This window comes from Colias croceus, chromosome 22 (assembly GCF_905220415.1).
Source record: "Colias croceus chromosome 22, ilColCroc2.1".
NCBI classification, from domain to species: Eukaryota; Metazoa; Arthropoda; class Insecta; order Lepidoptera; family Pieridae; genus Colias; species Colias croceus.
The window spans coordinates 2,828,672-2,848,562 of NC_059558.1; the positions used below are offsets into that span (position 1 = coordinate 2,828,672).

The following is a 19,891-nucleotide window of genomic DNA, read 5'->3' on the forward strand; positions in this document are numbered from 1 at the left end:
GCGATGACAGAATAATTTTTATTAAGGTATTTTTTACACCTTGGGTTACATTATTGCATTTTTAATCTTTATCTTTAATTTTTTTGAAAATGCAATATAGCCTATGTTGCTCAGTGAAGATGCAGCTTTCTAATAGTGAAATAATTAGGTAATTTTGAAATCGGTCCAGTAGTTTATGCGTGAAAACCATACATACATACATAATTACAAACCTTTCCTCTTTATATATATATTATTATTATATTATTATAATATAGAAGTATAGATTTGAATTCTAATAAGGTGGTGAACTCTAATGAATAAGTGGGGAACGCCGAAAAGTATGAAGTTTATTTTATTTGCTTTGTAATATTATTTTAATTATAATATCCTGTGATAATATCAATAGGTACCTAATAAGTGGTAGAGTTTTATTTTTATTTTTTAAGTGTAAGGTTTTATAAACTGGTCACACTAAATCTGTCAATTTTTTAATGTCAAGTGTCAATTTCTTTTCCGTCTCTTTTACTCCCGCTCAGTCTTCAAGGTGGATATTTTTGCCAATTTCTCTGATAAAATTAAAATTTTATATGTTTTCTCCATAAATACTAGATTAATTATTTCATTGATTTAACGAGGAATCTTTGAAGTACTAAATTTTTATATTTAGGGTAAAGATTAGTCCGATAATTTTCGATGCTATGTGCTAGTTATTCGTGTCCAACGTTGTTTTGGTTACAGAAATTGAAATAATGTGCGGAAATATCTTGAATATATCCGAAATAAACTATTAGTATCAACGATAATACTCAGTGACCAGAGTTTATTCAATAAAAGTGAAATAGTTCGAATTTATAAGTGAACAAAATTATAACCTAAGTTTGTGGTTATTCATCAGTGCTTGGTTTTTCAGATGAGTACGAAAATAATCAAGCCGGGCGGCGTTGAGGCCGATAACTTTGAGACATCGATCTCACAGGCGTTGGTCGAATTGGAGACCAACTCCGACTTGAAAGCTCAACTGAGGGAGTTATACATTACTAAGGCTAAAGAAATTGAACTACACAATAAGAAAGTAAGTAACCAATTAGTGCTCTATGTCATTAAACTCAAGTAATTCAGATGTTGAGACCAATAGGAACAAACTTTTTCAATGTGAGTAATTAAAAAAAAAAAAACATCAGAAGGTAATTTAATTTTACTCGTCTGTTAAATTGTTATAATACACCCACTATACACATTTCTTTTATCAGAAACCATACAATACAAATCATACAAGTTGTGGGGACATATCCTAAATATTTGTTTTAAAATTATGTTCCTCCAAACAATGGTCTATAAGTTTAAACAAAGGTTAAGAAGTTTGTAAACACATGTTGCTGTAAACATTAATTTACTATTGAACATTAATTTATTATTGGATTCATCACTGAAAAAAATGATAAAATTTGGAATCTGCATACAATTAGTTACCTATTGAAATTTCCCATATTTATAACTTCAGAGTTCAAACATAATATGTTTCAACGAGAGAAGTTTTCACAAAATTCTATGATACCAAGACTCACCTTATTCATTTCTATGTACATATTTCCAAGTGTTTTTTAGGTTTTAATAAATACAAAACATAACAAATTTAATGTCATTGCTAGACATAAGCAAACATGCTATAACTGTATCTCTTTCTGAATATGAAGAAGTGATACAAACTCACTTATATTTCCTCAAACTGTACTAACAAAACTATAAAAAATTCCAGTCAATCATCATCTACGTGCCGATGCCAAAGCTGAAGCAGTTCCAAAAGATCCAGATTCGTTTGGTGCGTGAACTCGAGAAGAAGTTTAGCGGCAAGCATGTCGTCTTCATCGGTGACAGGAAGATCCTGCCCAAGCCCAGCCACAAGACGCGTGTAGCTAACAAACAAAAGAGGCCGAGATCTAGGTGAGCACGGATTATTGTTGAATTGGTTTGGTTTGGCTTTTTGTGTGTGGCCTGGATTCAAAAGATTATAATATGTAGTGATAGCTTGGTGTATAGAATTTTCCTAATTGGGCAGTGGGTGTGGGTGGAAAGTAAAATTGGATTGTAATTTACCTAGGAATCTATTTGAATATCTCAAATTTAGGATTTGTGTGAAAAAGCAATTTATACCTGATGCATGTCTTAATATTTTAGATTAGTAAAAAGTGATTGATATATTAGTAGAAGTCTAGTTGATCCATGACACTTATTAATTATATTTAGTTAAAGAAATATTTAAAATAAAGATTAGCTGACCCAACATTGTCATTTTATCAGGTAGACAGTTTCAATGGCCTTACCTTAAGTGTGAAGGTTCATGTCTTTTTTTTATGTCAGAGCAAGCAAAGAAGCAGGTGGGCCACCTGATGTTAAGTGGTCACCACCGCACATAAACACTTGTAACACTAGAAGTGTTACAGGTGCTTTGCTTTGTCTGATGCTTGACCAGAAATTGGGATACATTATTCATGTGGGGATATTCCCAATTGGTTCATATAACAAACTAGATATCCGCCCGCGGCTTCGCCCGCGTTTGCAAAGGAAAACCCGCATAGTTCCCGTTCCCGTGGGATTTCCGGGATAAAAACTATCCTATGTGTTAAACCAAGTTACCCTCTATATGTGTGCTAAATTTCATTGTAATCGGTTCAGTAGTTTTTACGTGAAAGAGTAACAAACATCCATACACCCATACAAACTTTCGCATTTATAATATTAGTAGGATTAAAAAAACTGACTACAAATTCATTGTCACAAAATTAAGAATAGTTAAAAGATTGATATTTATTTGTTTATTTTTGTATATTTCATGTGGATTCTAATGCTATATAATCTCATTGCAGAACGCTAACATCAGTGTACGATGCTATCCTCGAAGACCTGGTGTTCCCCGCGGAGATTGTGGGCAAGCGCATCAGGATCAAGTTGGACGGCTCTCAGCTCATCAAAGTGCACTTGGACAAGAACCAGCAGACCACTATTGAACACAAAGTATGTATATTATCTTAACTACTAATAATATTAAGAGAATTTTCGCCAGTGTGGTTGAAAAAGTACTACTCAAGTTCATGGGAATTCCATGTCTTCTGAAGTGAAAGGTTATCACTCTAGCCTCGAGTCGCCAGACACATATTATACCATACAATGATTTTGTGGTGATATGAAAAAAGATGTAGAATGGATTTTGAAAATGATTTCACCAGTTGAATGCTAGATGATTTCTGTGTTTATATTGGGTAAACTGTCATGGAATTGAGGCAAATTAGTGAACTATAAACTTATAGTTTATACTAGCAACTGACTTATACATGTTAATCAATGAAAAATGAGAGCTCTAATTATTTATGATAAAAAACTGGACTGAATCATCACTAGAGAGACGCTTACTTTCTTAAAAATGTATAAAAATGAAAAAAAATTATCTACTTGAAATCTGACTGTGCCCTATCACATCTGCCGATTTTGCGTAATCTTAAAATTTCGTATTTATAATCTAAATAAATATGAGAAAGCATGTTTTCATTCCTAGATACTAATATGTTGTGTTTGTCAACAGGTGGACACTTTCCAGTCAGTATACAAGAAGCTAACGGGACGCGAAGTCACATTTGAATTCCCCGAACCCTACTTGTAATCTTTTACAATAAATTTTAAAAGCTATTCACTGTCTTTTCTTTACAAAACGCTTTTGACAAGAGGTACCTTATTTGCTATAAAAACAGTGTTGTATTAATAATGTGTATCGATAATAATAAGGCTAAAAGTATGCACACATCTTAATATATCCTACTAATATTATAAATGCGAAAGTTTGTATGGATGTATGGATGTTTGTTACTCTTTCATGTAAAAACTACTGAACCGATTACAATGAAATTTAGCACACACATAGAGGGTAACTTGGATTAACACATAGGATAGTTTTTATCCCGGAAATCCCACGGGAACGGGAACTATGCGGGTTTTCCTTTGCAAACGCGGGCGAAAATCTAGTGCTTCTATGAAGAGTAAGAGGTCAGTTTAATAAATAGGTACTAATAAAAATTTAAACAATGGATAAATTTCAACTATTTTCTACCATAGCAGTGTCCTGCTCTTGCTCACATGAAACGTCAATCATAAAAACAAGACAGGTTATTGCAATAATTAATCCATTGCATAGTGAATGGGTAACATTTTATTAGTAAGACCGTTAAGGTACAAGTCCGAGACGGGCCGCAGACCGCAAACTGCAAGCGACACCACTTGTTTCTATGAACATCTATGAATCGCTGCGCGTTGCGTCTGCAGGCAGCAGTGTCGCCGCGCTTGGAATCAATTTCATAGATGTTCATAGAAACAAGTGCTGTCGCTTGCAGTTTGCGGTCTGCGGCCAGGGCCGTCTTAGACTATGCCGGGGCCCTTGGGCACACAAGAATTGGGGGCCCTTTGAAATATAAAGAAATCAAACTAGGTACGCAAATTTTTTCCCACAATTATATATGTTTTTGCCCTGAATTGAAACTTAATGAAGTAATAAGAAAACTTAAAGAAAATTTCTATGTAAAATTTTTGCTCCATTTTTTTATACATTTTACAAAAAAGTTACTTCTGACCAATGTTGTATTATAATATGGTCTTTTGAGGAAACTTTTTTCCTTATTTTTTTTTTATATATAATTCATTTGAAACGCTGCTGCTGTAATGGCGCTCCAAAGTTGACTTTAATTAAATTTAATTAAGAAATATTTTAAGAATTACTTTTTCAAATGACCTTTCTCTTTGAATTTATATTTTAGGTTTTATGGCACTCAAATGCTTTATAAATAAAATATAAATTCAACAAAAAAGGTCGTGTTCCATCGTTACAATATCTAGACACGCGGCAGCGTGTCAAGCCGAGTTCAAGCGAAGAGAACTGGCGAGCAGCAGCCGTGTGTATATTTACACGAACCATTTCGAGCCACTTTTCACCCCCTTATAACTCGAAAACTATTTAATTTAAATAAACCAAATTTGGTACATATCAAGAGGACCTCAAGATAAACAAGCACCTTAAATTTCATAAATACAGATTAAACAGTTGCGTAGATATTAATATCCAAAAATCGCAATTTTTAAGACTGACTGACTTATAGACATATACAAAACCTAACCCACTTCCAGATGACCTAGAAAGTTCAAATTTTGTAATCAACTAGGTAATACTGAGTATACAAAGGAAAAAATCAGAAAATACTGAATTTATCTGTATTTAATTTTTTTTTCAATGACATTAATTTTGTTTGTATGGAAAAATGGAAAAGTTTATAAAAATAGAAAATATTATATTCACCTTACTAGTCTTAAAAAATAGATCAAAACTAGTCAGTGGCCGAAAAAAATTTTGAAATCCATCAATAAATGACTGAGATATAGATAATTGAAGTTTACATATTTAGCACGAAACATCTGTAGATTCGATGCGCCTCTGACATCACACTCACTCGCGCTAGTATCGCTGGGGCGGATTACTTCGATTGCATGATTTCTTTATTCAAAACTGTTAATAAACGTAAAATAAAAGAAAATTGTAATAAAAATATTGCTCATACAGGTAACAATAATATATAATTTTACATATTCACATTTATTTATTATTTATTTATGAGTGTTTAGTTTAGTTTTAATTTCAGTGTAATGGAAGAAGGCTTCGTCGAAGGTCGGAATGATTTTATTTGCGTAATATTAATATAAGGGAAACATCTTTAGGCGCGTTTAGAGTAAAATTTCAAAATCGCGTCATGGCAATACCGTAACGTCATGGAGTAAGGCGACGATTCTTCTACAACGATCTTTGCATCTTTGTAATAGTGTGTACTACAAATTCACGCTGGATGTTTAGAAAATCATGTAATCTTTTAAACAGAAAACGAGTTTAAAAAATTGCAGATAATGACGGGGCAATGTGCGCTGACATTCATAACATACAAGAAAATATAGAAAATAATACAAAGAAACCGCAAGAAAAAATATATAAAAAAAAATCGTGTATAAAAAGTATTATATTCATAAAGTAAATCAAATTTGCAGAGTAATTTTCTGTACAAAAAGTAATGATATGCCACCAAAAACATAAATGTAAAAATTGGAGCCGAGTTCAATCGTTGACTTAATTTGCTAAAAAAGAAATGAGATCTAATTAATGTGTGCCAAGTTCTGCAGACAGTCCAGAAATTTATTTACAAAGATGTATTAAGTTCTGGTTGACTGAAAACTCAATTGTTTTATTTTCCCTTAGAGAACAATGTTTATTCCAAAATATAACTTTTTTAATTTGAATAATATAATTATTTTCACAAAGCAAACAACTAATGACCTATTGAACCCCATAATTTGATGAGGCTAGTTTTACATACTGTTTATATTTTGTGAGGTTCTAAAAACTAGCCTCATCAAATTATGGGGTTCAATAGGTCATTAGTTGTTTGCTTTGTGAAAATAATTATGTTATTCAAATTAAAAAAGTTATATTTTGGAATAAACATTGTTCTCTCCAGGTTATAAATAAATAAAAAAATAGGTGATTTCGCGATTTATACTGAAACGATAAGTTTTATCATAAAATCATTTAGGTGTGAAGTGATTTAAGAAACGTGTGCATATTATAAGGATGGAATGAGTTTATAAATCGTTATATCTTAGAAAATGGTAGGAAGCTACATCTTAGGAAAATAATGTATTGATTCTTTTGTATAAGTAGATAATTTTATGATCTACAATTTGGGTAAAAGTGGTTATATGATAAAACTTACCGTTTCGGTAAAAATCACGAAAAACCTATATATCTGTTGACTTTTAGGAAAAAATTTTTTCGTAGTAACAGAAGGTCGGGAAATTTTAATATATTTTTGAAGTGAAACTTCTTTAGGCGCGTTGAGAGTAAAATTTCAAGGTTGCATCATAACAATACCGTAACGTCATGGAGTAATTCAACGATTTTGGTATCTTATAATCTTGCCAAAGAAGTGGGCTATTCAGCACCGAAATAATTTTTCAAATCGGACCAGTAGTTCCCGAGATTAGCGCGTTCAAACAAATAAACAAACTCTTCAGCTTTATTATATTAAGTATAGATTGTGTTTTTAATAATTTCACCAAATTTCGGCTGGATGGGAATTTTGGTCGTGGTCGTCGTCGTCCTTGGTAGTGACTAGTGTGACCGAAACATTAGCAAAACGTCATAAGCTTATATCAATTAGTATCAATAGTGGATTCTATTCTCTAGCGTTTCTGCCACTTGTCTAGAGGCCCAGAGATTAAAGTTTTGTCACAACGCCCTTGTATGCTATTCTGTAAACTTAGACTTGTTAGTAATTTTCATAAATCTCAAAATGATTCAAGTAAAAATATATTATATTACGTTAATAAGTAAATAAATAATTCGAGTAAATGTCTGATAAGTTAATTATAATGGTGTTCGAATCACTCGAATTATTCCATGTAATAACCTTGTAATAACATAGATGTTTTGATTCGAATAAATCTGAAAATGATCTGACGTTCTGGCATTAAAAAGCTGTATTGCTTTTTAATAAAATATTTTGAGATTTATGTGAGAAAAATTGTCAGTCCTACATCTCCTCCAGGGGGGCCCCCTGACGATGGGGGGCCCTGGGCACTGGCCCTCTGTGCCCCTATGGTAAAGACGGCACTGTCTGCGGCCCGTCTCGGACTTGTACCTTTAATGTTTGTATGAGATGGTAAACTACCTTCAAGACATGGCTACCTTTAAAAACTACAGACTACGATTTGTCCAATTGTCCATGGACGTATGAATCGAATCATTGACGCACACTGGGCTAATTTCTCAGTTGTGACTTGTGAGTGTGTGTGAGTAGATAGGCTTTTAAAAAACTTCACAGAAAATTTGCATATAGTTTAAATAACACCTACCATCATCATCTATCTGATGAGAGTTCAATTATTATGTTCATATATTGATATATTACTATCCCTCGTTTCTTGCCTTCTGTGCTTGCCTTCTTGATATACCTACGCCAAAAGTACTATGATTTATCGCTAAGTAATATTATCTGATTGAATAAATTGTTTTTAGATGCCACTTAATAATCGAATAGAGATATATAAACTGACTTTAGGAGTGTATTTGTCTCATTACTAAAAATAAGGAAATGAGGCTAAACACCGCCACGGATTTTAACCGCACAATCTTGCGAGTAAAAAGATATTTATGGAAACCGCACTGACGGGCTTTTTCCCGAGACTGATTTTAAAACTACTGCTGCTGTTTATTCGGTACCTAGTTCAAAAATATCAACAATGAACAGTACTAAAATTGTATTTACAGCCGCATTAAGATTATAGCCCAAAGTTGTTACCTATTATATGTACTTATAAATTATAATTTTATGGCTGCATTGATGGATATGTGTACCTATAATTTTAGGTAGGTAATTATATTCTAAGGAAAGTGTAAATAAAACTCCAATACACATTTAATTGGTATATTTCAGTCCATTTATACGTTTCTACAAATGTAGTACACAGAGAGCTTATGAAAACGGCTAAGTACGATGAGACAAATTATACTTCATAAATAAATGCAAGCAATTGATTGACATTATTTCATATAAATGAAGTAAACATGCAAATCGAATTATGTAATACGAATATTTTTGGCTATTCTTATACAAATAATAAATAAGGTATACCTTACTTAATGTTTAAATTTCAAATTAAAATTTGTGTGGTATTAGTGTGGTAAACCACACCGCAGCAAATTGAAAAGTAATATTAAGTAAATGCAGATTTTTTTTTTAGTACAAATCTCAAAGGTACATTAATATAATATTATTTAAGCCATTTATTGATAAGATTTTAAAATATGATTCAGTCAGTATACGACATAGACGTCGTTGTGTCAGAAAATATTATGCATTTTTAAGGTTTATTCATCCAAAACCATCTAAAGATATCACCCGAATTGGTACAGCCATTCCCGAGTTTTGCTTATTTTATTCATATACATATGAATGTTCATAATATCATGTTTATATGAATGTTAAAAGATACATACATTTTTGGTTATCATATAACATTAAAGACCACTTCCAAAATCACCCATCATTTTTTAATTTAATAAAGTAAAAACTATGTAATAAAAAATATCTTAAAACGCATTTTTCTAAATCAATGCACAACCCTTTATCCCGTAGCATCCTAACTCATAATATACAAATAATTATAACTAAATAATAAACATAACATTCAATATTAACAAAATTCACATTATTTACATTCAAACAATCATTTGTACAAATCAAGAAAACATTCAAAATAATAGAAAAGATAAAACATTCCATAATTATTAAGAATTCCGACCATTGAGATATACATAATATGGAGACGACACCGCCTACATCACTTATGTTCCGCTCAACATACGCCATATGGCGTAACTGCACGTTCATTTTTAATTTGTTTTCAAGTGAAACGCATCAAATATGCCTTCATGTGTGTTTCGATATTGCACAAATAATACGGAAAAGTGCAAAGGAATAACATTCATCGGTAAGTACCTAACTAGATAATAATTTTTAAAACTTAGTTAGCGCAAAAAAATGGCGCACAGATTTTGTTCGTGGTGTCTCCTCCATACGTAACTATTATCTCAATGATTCCGACCTATCTAAGTCACTTATCTATACGCTCCCCATTTGTTACAAAACCGGTTAGTATTTGTTTTTATTCCTCAGCCTTCAATATAACAAATAATTTCGACAGTTTTTTTAAGGTAGATTGAAAACTATGTCTCATATTATGGTATGGGTGAAGAGTTTAAAATTTTTTAAATACCTATACAAATCTCTGACTGCAATACAAAGACTGTTTTGTCTTATATCTCTCACATCACAAGGATTCGATTTAAATTGACACAAATCTTTCCTTATTCAAAAAAGAAAGAAATTGACACGGAAATTTTTTTATCAATTATTTAATCATTACACACGCGTTTCTGTACTCTTTGGCCCGCTTTTTATTTTCTTTCAGTTTTTTTATAATGATATGAACTGAATTACAACATCAAATATTACGACTATAACGATTGTATTGTGACCGTTTTTTGATGTACCATTTGACAAAATCATTTTTTTTTTCAAGTACTTACTTATTTATTTTTTATCATCATTTTTTAAATGAGTTAAAAATCTTATTAACCGTTGTATACACCAATTACCACTGATTATTGATTAATTATACTGTGATTAATGATTATCATAGAGCCTTAACCTATTTGAATATGACAGAACATTTGAAACGAACATTGATCGATAAATACGCGCCATGTCACATTGACATTTACCAGTAGACACAACGTCAAAACCACAGACAACGATCGAACGAAAAAAAAACACAACATCAACCACGCTGACAGCTGTCAATTTACACCTGTTGCGGGACTTGTTTCTCAACATTTTCGCTTTCCACCTTTTGATTTTCCGGTTTCGGCGCTTCCATTTTCTGCGTTTCCACTGGTTTTTCATTATTTTCCGCCGGTTTGATGACTTTTATGTACGAGACTGGGATGAGGCCGGCGAATTGTCGATCTATAGTCGCCATCAGCCAGCCTGAATTCCAGAGATGCCCTTGCAAGTGTTGTGGTGCTAGTGTTAGCACTTGGTTGCGACGGAAGCTTAACTCTTGAGGAGAGGACGCTTGGAAGTCGTGTTGGGCGACCGCACGGAGCGGATTCTGCCATGAGTTCGGGTCTTGCACTGTGAATGTGAAAAAGTACATGTTATATACGTATAAATAAACTAAGTATTGTATAAATAAGCTTTTTATTGTTTTTTGTTATATAATGGTTGTATTACAATAAAGTGTGATAAAATAAAAGATAAAATAAAATAAGGACGCTAAACTTTAATTATTATTTTATTATAGATAGGCACTATTATATAATGGTATGGACCCAATTAAATGTACCCCTTGTTAATTTCATTATTTTTAAATACCAGCCTAGAACTCGAAAATAATTAAAATTAAAACTGCTTAAGTTATAAACAATACAAACATGCAAAAAATTGTCTGAAACTACTTTAAAATAATACAAAATCGCCACAACCACATAATATTCCTCCCTTTAAAACCTAAATAAATCAACTAGGTATTCTATTATACTCACATCTCTCATGGATACTGTTAGACAGGCCGTTCAGCATCTTCAGCACAATATACGGTGCTGCGGCTATCACGCCAAAGAACAGCAGTATCGGCCAACTGGAGCCCTTCGCCTTTTGTTCTGGCGTAGCCGTACCGGTCTGTGTGGCGGCTACTGCTTCTGCCCATGCCTGTGGGGATAAAATTATTATACAATAACGCAAAAAAAAATTTGATATTTAGCTTTAAAGCATTCGAATGCTTTTTGCAGATTTTTTTAAAGAATAGAAAAAAAACGACGTGTGGCACTCGGGGACTGCCGCGGTAAAGCTATTGCATGCTATGCCTTCAAGCCACACCTCCGCACGTCGGAGTGGGGAGCGTGAGGTTTTTTCGTTACGGAATTTCACGATACGGTCCCCGCGCTCAAGGCCCGCAATAGAAGCTATGCAATAGCTTAAAAATCGATCACGACGCGGGATTCGATTTCGCGTCTTTCGCCTAAGCGGAATCGAAACCCGCCATGTAATTTAATTTTTTGCTCATATTTCGACTTAGAAAATTAAGTTTATTAATACATATTCTCATATGACCATTTAAACGCCTTCAATTCACCTAAATACTTGATATATAAACCATACCAAGCACTGGTTTAGTTTATAGAGTGATTAAAATGCCATTAAATTATATGAAAAAAAGAACCTTTTCATAATATGATTCATTTATTGCCATTCAGAAAACTTTTAACACGCTTCATCTGTATGTTTGTATGTAACCGACTCCTAGACTCGATTTTGACCCACTTCAAACAGACAGATTTAATTCAAACTTAGTACAATTGGCCAACATTAGTACAATTATCAAGGATCGGTGACAATACAATAATTTCATAAATTTATTTTAATAAACCGTGTTATTTACTATTTTTAAACTTATTTCAAAACATATTTATGTGAGATCAAATAAATTGCTTTATTATTATTATCTAGGTAAGGCAAACAATCACAGTGACAAAGACAGATAAGAATTTCCATTCTTAGTCAGCGGTGTGATTGTGATATCTACGTATTCAGCAATATGAGTACAAGATAATATTTTGCTATCCATACTAATATTATAAATGCGAAAGTAACTCTGTCTGTCTGTCTGTTACTCAATCACGGCTAAACTACTGAACCAATTTTCATGAAATTTGGTATGGAGATATTTTGATACCCGAGAAAGGACATAGGCTACCTTTTATTGCGAAATATGTACCACGGACACTAGTCAACAATAAAAATGTAATTAAGCTTGCTGTAGATGAATACTTTCATTAAAGATATAGAACAAACACTATTCACATTCAAATGCCTACACAGCAATTCTTACAATTGTCTGTATGCACATTATTGCACACCCAATACCCATGATGCATAAACTGCGTGATTTTCAAAAGATAATAATATGGTCTTACATAAAACATAATATGTTCCGTTTCCTGGCATTCTGTATAAAACAATTTGAAGAAGCTTACCGGGTAGAGTAGACAATCATTGAATTTTTATACCAACTTACCAACACCCAATAACAATAAAACGGGGATATTTCCACGACATCAGGTGCCTTTTTTACGAGAAAAAGGAAAACCAGGCCCTCTACGTCTATGTACCAATACCTTATAGTATATATATTACAGTATAAATAAATACTCTAAGACCAATACCGTCTCACCTTAAACTCGCACTCAGTCCGAATACCGAGCAGAACCATCAGCTTCCTCACCAACCAGTTGAGGGTTCGCACCGCGGCGAACGTCGACCAGAACTGCGCGAACAGTGTGCGCAAACGGCCAAAGTTCTCGGCTACACCTGGAAATTGAAAATTTTACTTATTTAACTCTTTTATAGTTGTAAAAAATAGGATACCTTAGAACTACTTACAGATAAAACAGAGTACAACTATTTTGGTAACAATGATCTCTTCCAGGCAACCACTATCACTATTGGCGGGACGAGTCGAGAGACGAACCAGTGTATTAGATGTAAGCTTCTTGCCTATCACACAGATTATTTAAACTTTATAGTAGGTATGTATATTGAAAAAAAAACAATTTAAAATGTGTTCAATAAAAACTAATTTAAACGAAGTATTTAAAACCTCATTACAGGGTGGCTCTGAAATACGTTGACAACTTATTTTACGATTTATTTTATTTTTCTTTTATACAGTATATCTGTGACTACTTTATAATAAAAATACAGTATTATTTTAATGTAAATATCTATTTATTTTCAAAATAACCACCTTTAGCTTTAATACAAAGGCTTAAACGTTTTCTGAAGTTTTCGACGATTTTCCGTACCTCCTCTTCAAATATTTTGTCCCACTCACGAGTAAGTGTTGCCTTCAGCGCGTCTACACTTCTGTGTGATGTTGCACAGGCCTTCGCCTCTAGAATTGACCATACGCTGTGAGATGCAGCAGAGTCATGTTGAAAAGTCCACGGTTGGTCACCGAAGTGCTACTGGCTCCAAGGAAGAACTACACTCTCTAAAATATCGCGTCGGTTTATTTCTTGATTCATTTTCTCACCTTTTTTTACGAAAACGAGAGGAGTTTTGCCTGTTGAGCAAATGCCACGCCAAACCATGACTGAATCCGGTCTTTGCCGATGGGGGATAATTGCTGTGGCTCCAGGGCGACTAGAAGAGTAAACTTTATCGTTTTGGCGGTTATGAGACTGTTCAATCTGAAAAATTTTATCATCGGTGAAAAAAATATTTTTCCACGCTTCACCAGCGGAGCGCGCTTTCAGTAAGCGAAATCTTTCAAGGCGTATTTTTTTATCTTTATCATCCAACCGCTGCGCTTTTCGAAGCTTGTATGCTGTTAACTTGAGCTCATTTTTAACAACTCGTTGTAACGACTGCGAATAACTTACACCTAAATCTCGAGCCATTTTTCTTACCTTGGCTTGTGAATTGCGGGTCTATCTTTGTTTGACGATATGTCGAAGCCTAGGCGTCTTTACAGTTCTTTTTCTGCCTCTTCCCAGACAGTTACCAAGATGGCCAAGCTCATCGTAGCGTTTAATAGCAGAAGAAACTAACTGCCGACTGATACTGAGAAGTCACACTATCGCACACTGCCGCTTACCAGCCTCATTTAAGGATATTATTGCACCTCGTTGAGCAGACATAGTAAAAAATGACTAATTTTTAATTTATTCTCTTCACAAATAACTTTAAGTTGGCGCCAAAACATGTGAAAATAATAATTAAAAAACAAAAGCAACGCAGCATGTCCCATTTTTGAAATTTATTATTTTGAAATTTGTCAACGTAATTTAGAACCACCCTGTATTACACTCAAACGAGAAGCGGCTACGACGCGGACGGTAAAAAAGGTTAATTGAAAAGTAGGCTTTAAGAATAAATAAATGTTTGGCCTTGTAAGCAGCGTATATTTTTTTTTTCTATTTAACGAAATTAATAAAAACAGCAAATCAGCTACTTGATTAACTTTTTACATTCCTACTTAATTCACTTGTTGATATTAAGATATTAATAATCCAAGCAAATTATAAAATTGTGTACCTACTCAGGAAATTTAAATGTAGAGAATCCATAAGAGAAAAACAAGTAACCTACTTATTAGCATTTTACATTTTGCTTCCATCGCATTTATTTCATTCACTTTTTAACACGATAATTATTATTCCTCACACAAAATTCCATCCCCTGTGGATAGCCCATAAATAAAGTTCAAACTATAAATACACCAACCAGCATATATTTTAACCGCAGTGCTCCGCTACTGTTGGTCTTAGCGTGAAGATATATACCCTATAGCCTTCCTCGATAAATGGGCTATCTAACACCGAAATAATTTTTAAAATCGGACCAGTAGTTCCTGAGATTAGCGCGTTCAATCAATCAAACAAACAAACTCTTCAGCTTTATAATATTAGTATAGATAAATAAGTAATATTTATACAATAAATGTAAGTACCTAAAATCGTTAGTATGCAGGTGCATAGAATTTAAGTACAGGTCAGGCCTAAATGAAATTCAAATAAATGCTAATATCGTAACGCTTACAAGAAAATTTTGAAATCTAACTTTAGAATAATTTACTTCAAGAGTTCTGTTTACAAAATAAGTAACCAAGTTATATTATGATATTAATGTATTTCATCAAAGAAAAAGAGAGGGTTTATCGTTATATCATTTTTACAAATGTATATAATTCGTATCTGTGTTCATATAAATCTTCAAAATGGATAAAACATGTTTATTTGTATAAAAATGAAAATGTAACGCAAAAACAACAGAACTGATTTGGACGAAAGCGGGTAGAGAGCTATTTGTATTGAAGGCAAGGAGGGGAAGAGAACAAAATTTTAACAATATTACCGCACATGAATAATTAAATACTCATGTTATATTACGTCATCTACTTCGAAAAGTATATAAAATATCCTTTACACGATTGGGAAGTTAAATACCCAATTATTCTTTCAAATTGGATAACCTTGTACATTTAACTCTAGCAATAAAAAGATTGATTTATACAAATAGATAGCTCCTATCACGTAACGATTTGCGTACCATCTTAAGTTTTATTATACGTAATATAAAGAAAATTAGTGTGAAAATTAATTTCATTGCTAAATTTTCTTGTAATTTAAGGATACGAATTACAAACAACACAATTCATACAAAGATTATCCTTTGAGGAAAATGTAGCATTTATTTATTACTCATTCCAGATAAAGCAAGGAAATCTGCTGTAAACACTCAAAATCTCACATACAATGCAGCGTATATAGTATACCAAAGTACTTATTTATAGTTTTCCTAAGGTAATTTTATTTTAAGCTATTGCATAGCTTCTATCGCGAGCCTTGAGCGCGGGGACCGAATCCAGAAATTGCGTAACGAAAAACCTCACGCTCCCCACTCCGACAGGCACGGAGGTGTGGCTTGAAGGCATGCTATGCAATAGCTTTACCGCGGCAGTCCCCGAGTGCCACACGTATTTTTTATGTAATTCTGTTTACATGAACACAAATCGTGAACCCTTTCAAACTTTATTAAATTGAACTAGCCTTTGATTCAATTATAGAGGAACATAATTCATTCTATAATAAGGCTTATAGATGATGGTAAATATATCTGAAGCGACTTTTGGACGTCATCATATATTATATACGTCATGAAATTAATATCCATTTTCCTCATATTAGCGACGAAGCAAAAACTTTGTTAATGTTGCATTTTGGACTGTATTTATATGTATTTGTCACACATTTAAGTAAAAACTACAGTAATTAATTTGCTGAAACATGGTAGAATAATAGAATGCTAACTGCATCCAAATGAAGATCTTACTATTGGAAAAAAGAGAAGAAGAATATAATAAACATGACAGTTTTTGAAGATATGTTTGTGACTGTTTCTCGCATAAACTACTGAACGAATTTCGATGATACTTGGCAGTTTTGGCAAAACTATAAGCTACAGAATAACATACACACAGTGTTTTTTTTTTTTTTTTATGTTGTCAGATAGCAAACAAGCAGGCGTGTCGCCTGGTGTTAAGCGATACACGCCGCCCATAAACATCCACTCCACTGGGAAATGGATGCGTTGCTGTCCATAAAAAGGAAAGAGAGGGATATCGTAGGAATTAATTAGCCTTGGCTTGCTGCCGGTTTTTCAAATACTTAAAGGTACACTTTTTAAAGGATTCCATGTTATAAGAGTTCGGGAATACCGCTGGTGGAAGGTCGTTCCAAAGCTTTACAGTTCGTGGCAGAAAGTTTCGCGTAAATCGCACTGTGGAACTCCGCCAGCAGTCGAGATGGTGAGGATGGAACTTATTTTTCAGGCGGGAAGTGCGATAGTGAAATTATAGTGTGTACAATAAGATTTGAATATAATAATTTTGAATATCATAAATAATAAATATATCATACTAGCCGCCCAGGATACCATAAATGTGTGTATGTAAAGTAATCAAATGTTTACTCTTTATAATATTAGAGTAGATGGTTCCTTTTCCCCAGAATTGATTTATCACATTCGCAGGTCAGCTATAATCCATACTAATATTATAAATGCGAAAGTAACTCTGTCTGTCTGTCTGTTACTCAATCACGCCTAAACTACTGAACCAATTTGCATGAAATTTGGTATAGAGATATTTTGATCCCCGAAAAAAGGACATAGGTTTTATCCCGGAAATCCTACGAGAACGGGTTTTCTTTGAAAATGCAGGCGAAGCCGCGGGCGGAAAGCTAGTGTTATATATGTAGTTACATACCCAAAATAGCTCTGAACGAGCTGGTCAGCGCAAAGAAGGTGTTCTCCAGCATCATGGCGACACTGCCCACTGCGTTCACCACACTCTGTATGGAGTCGAACGCTGGACGTGATCGCTCCTCGGCCAGTTGTATGAACCTGGTTTATAATGAACAAAACACTGTTATACATATTTATTGTTGTATACTAGTATAACATTGAAATTGAGCATACAATTTTTTTAACAAAAACTTATAAAATTGTAAAAACTTGTTAAAAAGCATACAAGTTTCATCAAACAAAAGAAGATTTTTTTTATTCATTGAAATTAGCAACAAATAAGATAATGTTTAATTTAAAAAATGTCCTTTTAAGAGCATCAATCTTTTAATGTAAACAGGCATAGAGCATTCTTCCGTTGTTCTTAGTGTGTTTGAAAAGATTCTATGAAATGTTCTAACAGTACTTTTACATCAAATGAGCGAATGCTAATTCTAACTCCACTATGTCAAATTATTTTAGTGTAAACAGGCGAAAAGAATTCTTTCGTTGTCCTTAGTGCATTCGAAAAGATACTCAATGTTCTTATACTGAAAAACACTGAATATGAGTTTGATGTAAATGCACTAGATAGTTCAATATAATAAAACTATCTTTGCTAAGCATTCAAGTTATATTAGAGATAAGTAGTTATAAAATTCTATTAAATAACAAATGCTGAATTGTGGGGAAATACAACTTGTATGTCAATATTTCTTACCTTTCAATCATGCAGACTATTTAACAAATAACAATTAAAAACCATTTAAAAATATACAAAAGTCAGGACTCAGATTATTCTTATATATGTAATCTGTTTAGAAATCTTGAAAAGGAAATAGACATCAATTGAAATATATCTATTGATCAAAAAAAGGATAAATACCAGATTTATAACTGATAAACTTAATCACATCTACTTTAACATTTTTCTGAGTTCCTAAGTGGAATGATTTATATCCCTTCGATTTACTTTATCTAACTACTACTACCAGATCTTAAATATCAAGAGTAAGAGAAGTAATTATTGATGTAGTTTTATTATTAAGCATTTATGTTTTAGTTATTTTCAAGGCTCTATCGCAAATAAATTAATCAAGTCATAAATGGGAAATAACAGGGATTGTTTACATTCTTATTCAGTTTTCATGTGCAACATGATAATTTTTGTACAGCTAATACATACATATTTCTAATGTCTCAGTTCAATGGCATAAACAATATCAATATGTACATCATTGTTTATTACTGTCTCACTAAGATAAAGTCAATCATTAAAACACACAATAGATTAATGATAAGATTAGAAGTTATATCATTGATGGGGAAAAGTATTCAATATACTATCAAGTTTTGCAAAAAGCATACATTAACAGCTAGTTTTATGATTATTTAAAATCAATGTACACTGACAAATATACTGTATATATAGTTCAATATTCGATCGAATTGACGCGACGCCATTTGCATTGAGCTTATTATTTGTGGGATTCTATATTAAACTGATTTTTTTCCTCATGTACACAATTTTACACTCGCAAAAGCACATATCTCACCTATTTTCAATGTCTCCATACGGAGGGAACCTGTTATAACTGGCGTAAGGTCCCATTCCCCCCATGCCGTAAGAATTCATTCCGTATCCCCCCATCCCACCATATCCGTAATTGCTATACCCCCCCATCCCGTAAGAACCACCCATTCCGTAGGCCCCACCAAGGCCCCCATAGCTATTCATAGAATAACTAGGTTGAACACCTATATCAGGTCTTGGCGGTAGCACAGGCGGCCCTACAAGCACAGCTGTTGATTGAGACGGCACGGCGTTTCTAAACATCGGAGCTTGCACATCAACAACCCGTGCTACGCCAACGTTTGATAAGGTCGGGTCAGAGTGTACTTCGAAATGTTTCATTGGTTCACTCATTATGATAAACTGCCTAGGACACTGCACCCTTCTTCGTTTAATTTTTCTTGATTTAAATTACGATTCTACTGAATTACTTTCCGCTTGCAAATCGATATGAAAGAGGAAATAATCCACACAACACTTCACAGCAACACACACAAAACGCTGTAAAACGCAAAAACGCTCACAAAATGGAATTGGAATGTAGACACAGAATGTAGATCCTATATATATAAAAGTACTCTGTGATGTAGACACAGATTAGGTATTAGTATGGATGTAGATTGTACTGATTGTAGAATGTTGACACTTGACAATTGAAAATTGATGTACAACTTGACGTTTGACAGTGACAGTCGATAAATAGGAATTAGGCAGATTAAATTAAGAATCAGTATTGATCTGTGGTATTGATTTTATCACAGACCCTATCACATATATACATACCTAAATTAATTATTAGAAATCACTAGAAATTAATTCTAATGTTAAAGGCACAGAACAGTAAGAA

The 19,891-nt window shown here is 33.2% G+C and overlaps 2 protein-coding genes across 3 annotated transcripts; one reads left to right on the forward strand and one right to left on the reverse strand.

The window, feature by feature from the left end:
- The first annotated feature begins 469 nt into the window (after positions 1–469).
- Positions 470–3,659, forward strand: LOC123701934 (40S ribosomal protein S7). 2 transcript variants are annotated; one of them, XM_045649566.1, is made up of 5 exons: positions 470–526; positions 893–1,054; positions 1,739–1,923; positions 2,847–2,994; positions 3,560–3,659. In XM_045649566.1, exons 2-5 carry the CDS (start codon positions 893–895, stop codon positions 3,635–3,637), a joined length of 573 nt encoding a protein of 190 aa, XP_045505522.1. In that variant the 5' UTR covers positions 470–526; the 3' UTR covers positions 3,638–3,659. The 2 variants fall into 2 exon arrangements, with proteins under 2 accessions (XP_045505522.1, XP_045505523.1); XM_045649567.1 differs by lacking the exon at positions 470–526 and adding an exon at positions 626–650.
- Positions 3,660–10,143: 6,484 nt separating this feature from the next.
- On the reverse strand, positions 10,144–19,596 carry LOC123701783 (peroxisomal membrane protein PEX13). The gene is made up of 5 exons (XM_045649339.1): positions 19,028–19,596; positions 17,455–17,591; positions 12,859–12,995; positions 11,171–11,336; positions 10,144–10,760 (listed from the first exon to the last, which is right to left on the reverse strand). Exons 1-5 carry the CDS (start codon positions 19,396–19,398, stop codon positions 10,429–10,431), a joined length of 1,143 nt encoding a protein of 380 aa, XP_045505295.1. The 5' UTR covers positions 19,399–19,596; the 3' UTR covers positions 10,144–10,428.
- Positions 19,597–19,891: the final 295 nt, after the last annotated feature.

What these genes read in the sequence shown, in the direction of transcription:
- LOC123701783 (XM_045649339.1), bottom strand. Translation starts at nt 19,398, where the DNA reads ATGAGTGAACCAATGAAACATTTCGAAGTACACTCTGACCCGACCTTA. An exon ending in CTCGTTCAGAGCTATTTTGG is followed by an intron (nt 12,996 to 17,454) that starts GTATGTAACTAC and finishes TTCAATTTCCAG; the next exon opens with GTGTAGCCGAGAACTTTGGC. An exon ending in GGACTGAGTGCGAGTTTAAG is followed by an intron (nt 11,337 to 12,858) that starts GTGAGACGGTAT and finishes TTATCCCCACAG; the next exon opens with GCATGGGCAGAAGCAGTAGC.
- LOC123701934 (XM_045649566.1), top strand. Translation starts at nt 893, where the DNA reads ATGAGTACGAAAATAATCAAGCCGGGCGGCGTTGAGGCCGATAACTTT. An exon ending in TTGAACTACACAATAAGAAA is followed by an intron (nt 1,055 to 1,738) that starts GTAAGTAACCAA and finishes AAAAAATTCCAG; the next exon opens with TCAATCATCATCTACGTGCC. An exon ending in CAAAAGAGGCCGAGATCTAG is followed by an intron (nt 1,924 to 2,846) that starts GTGAGCACGGAT and finishes ATCTCATTGCAG; the next exon opens with AACGCTAACATCAGTGTACG.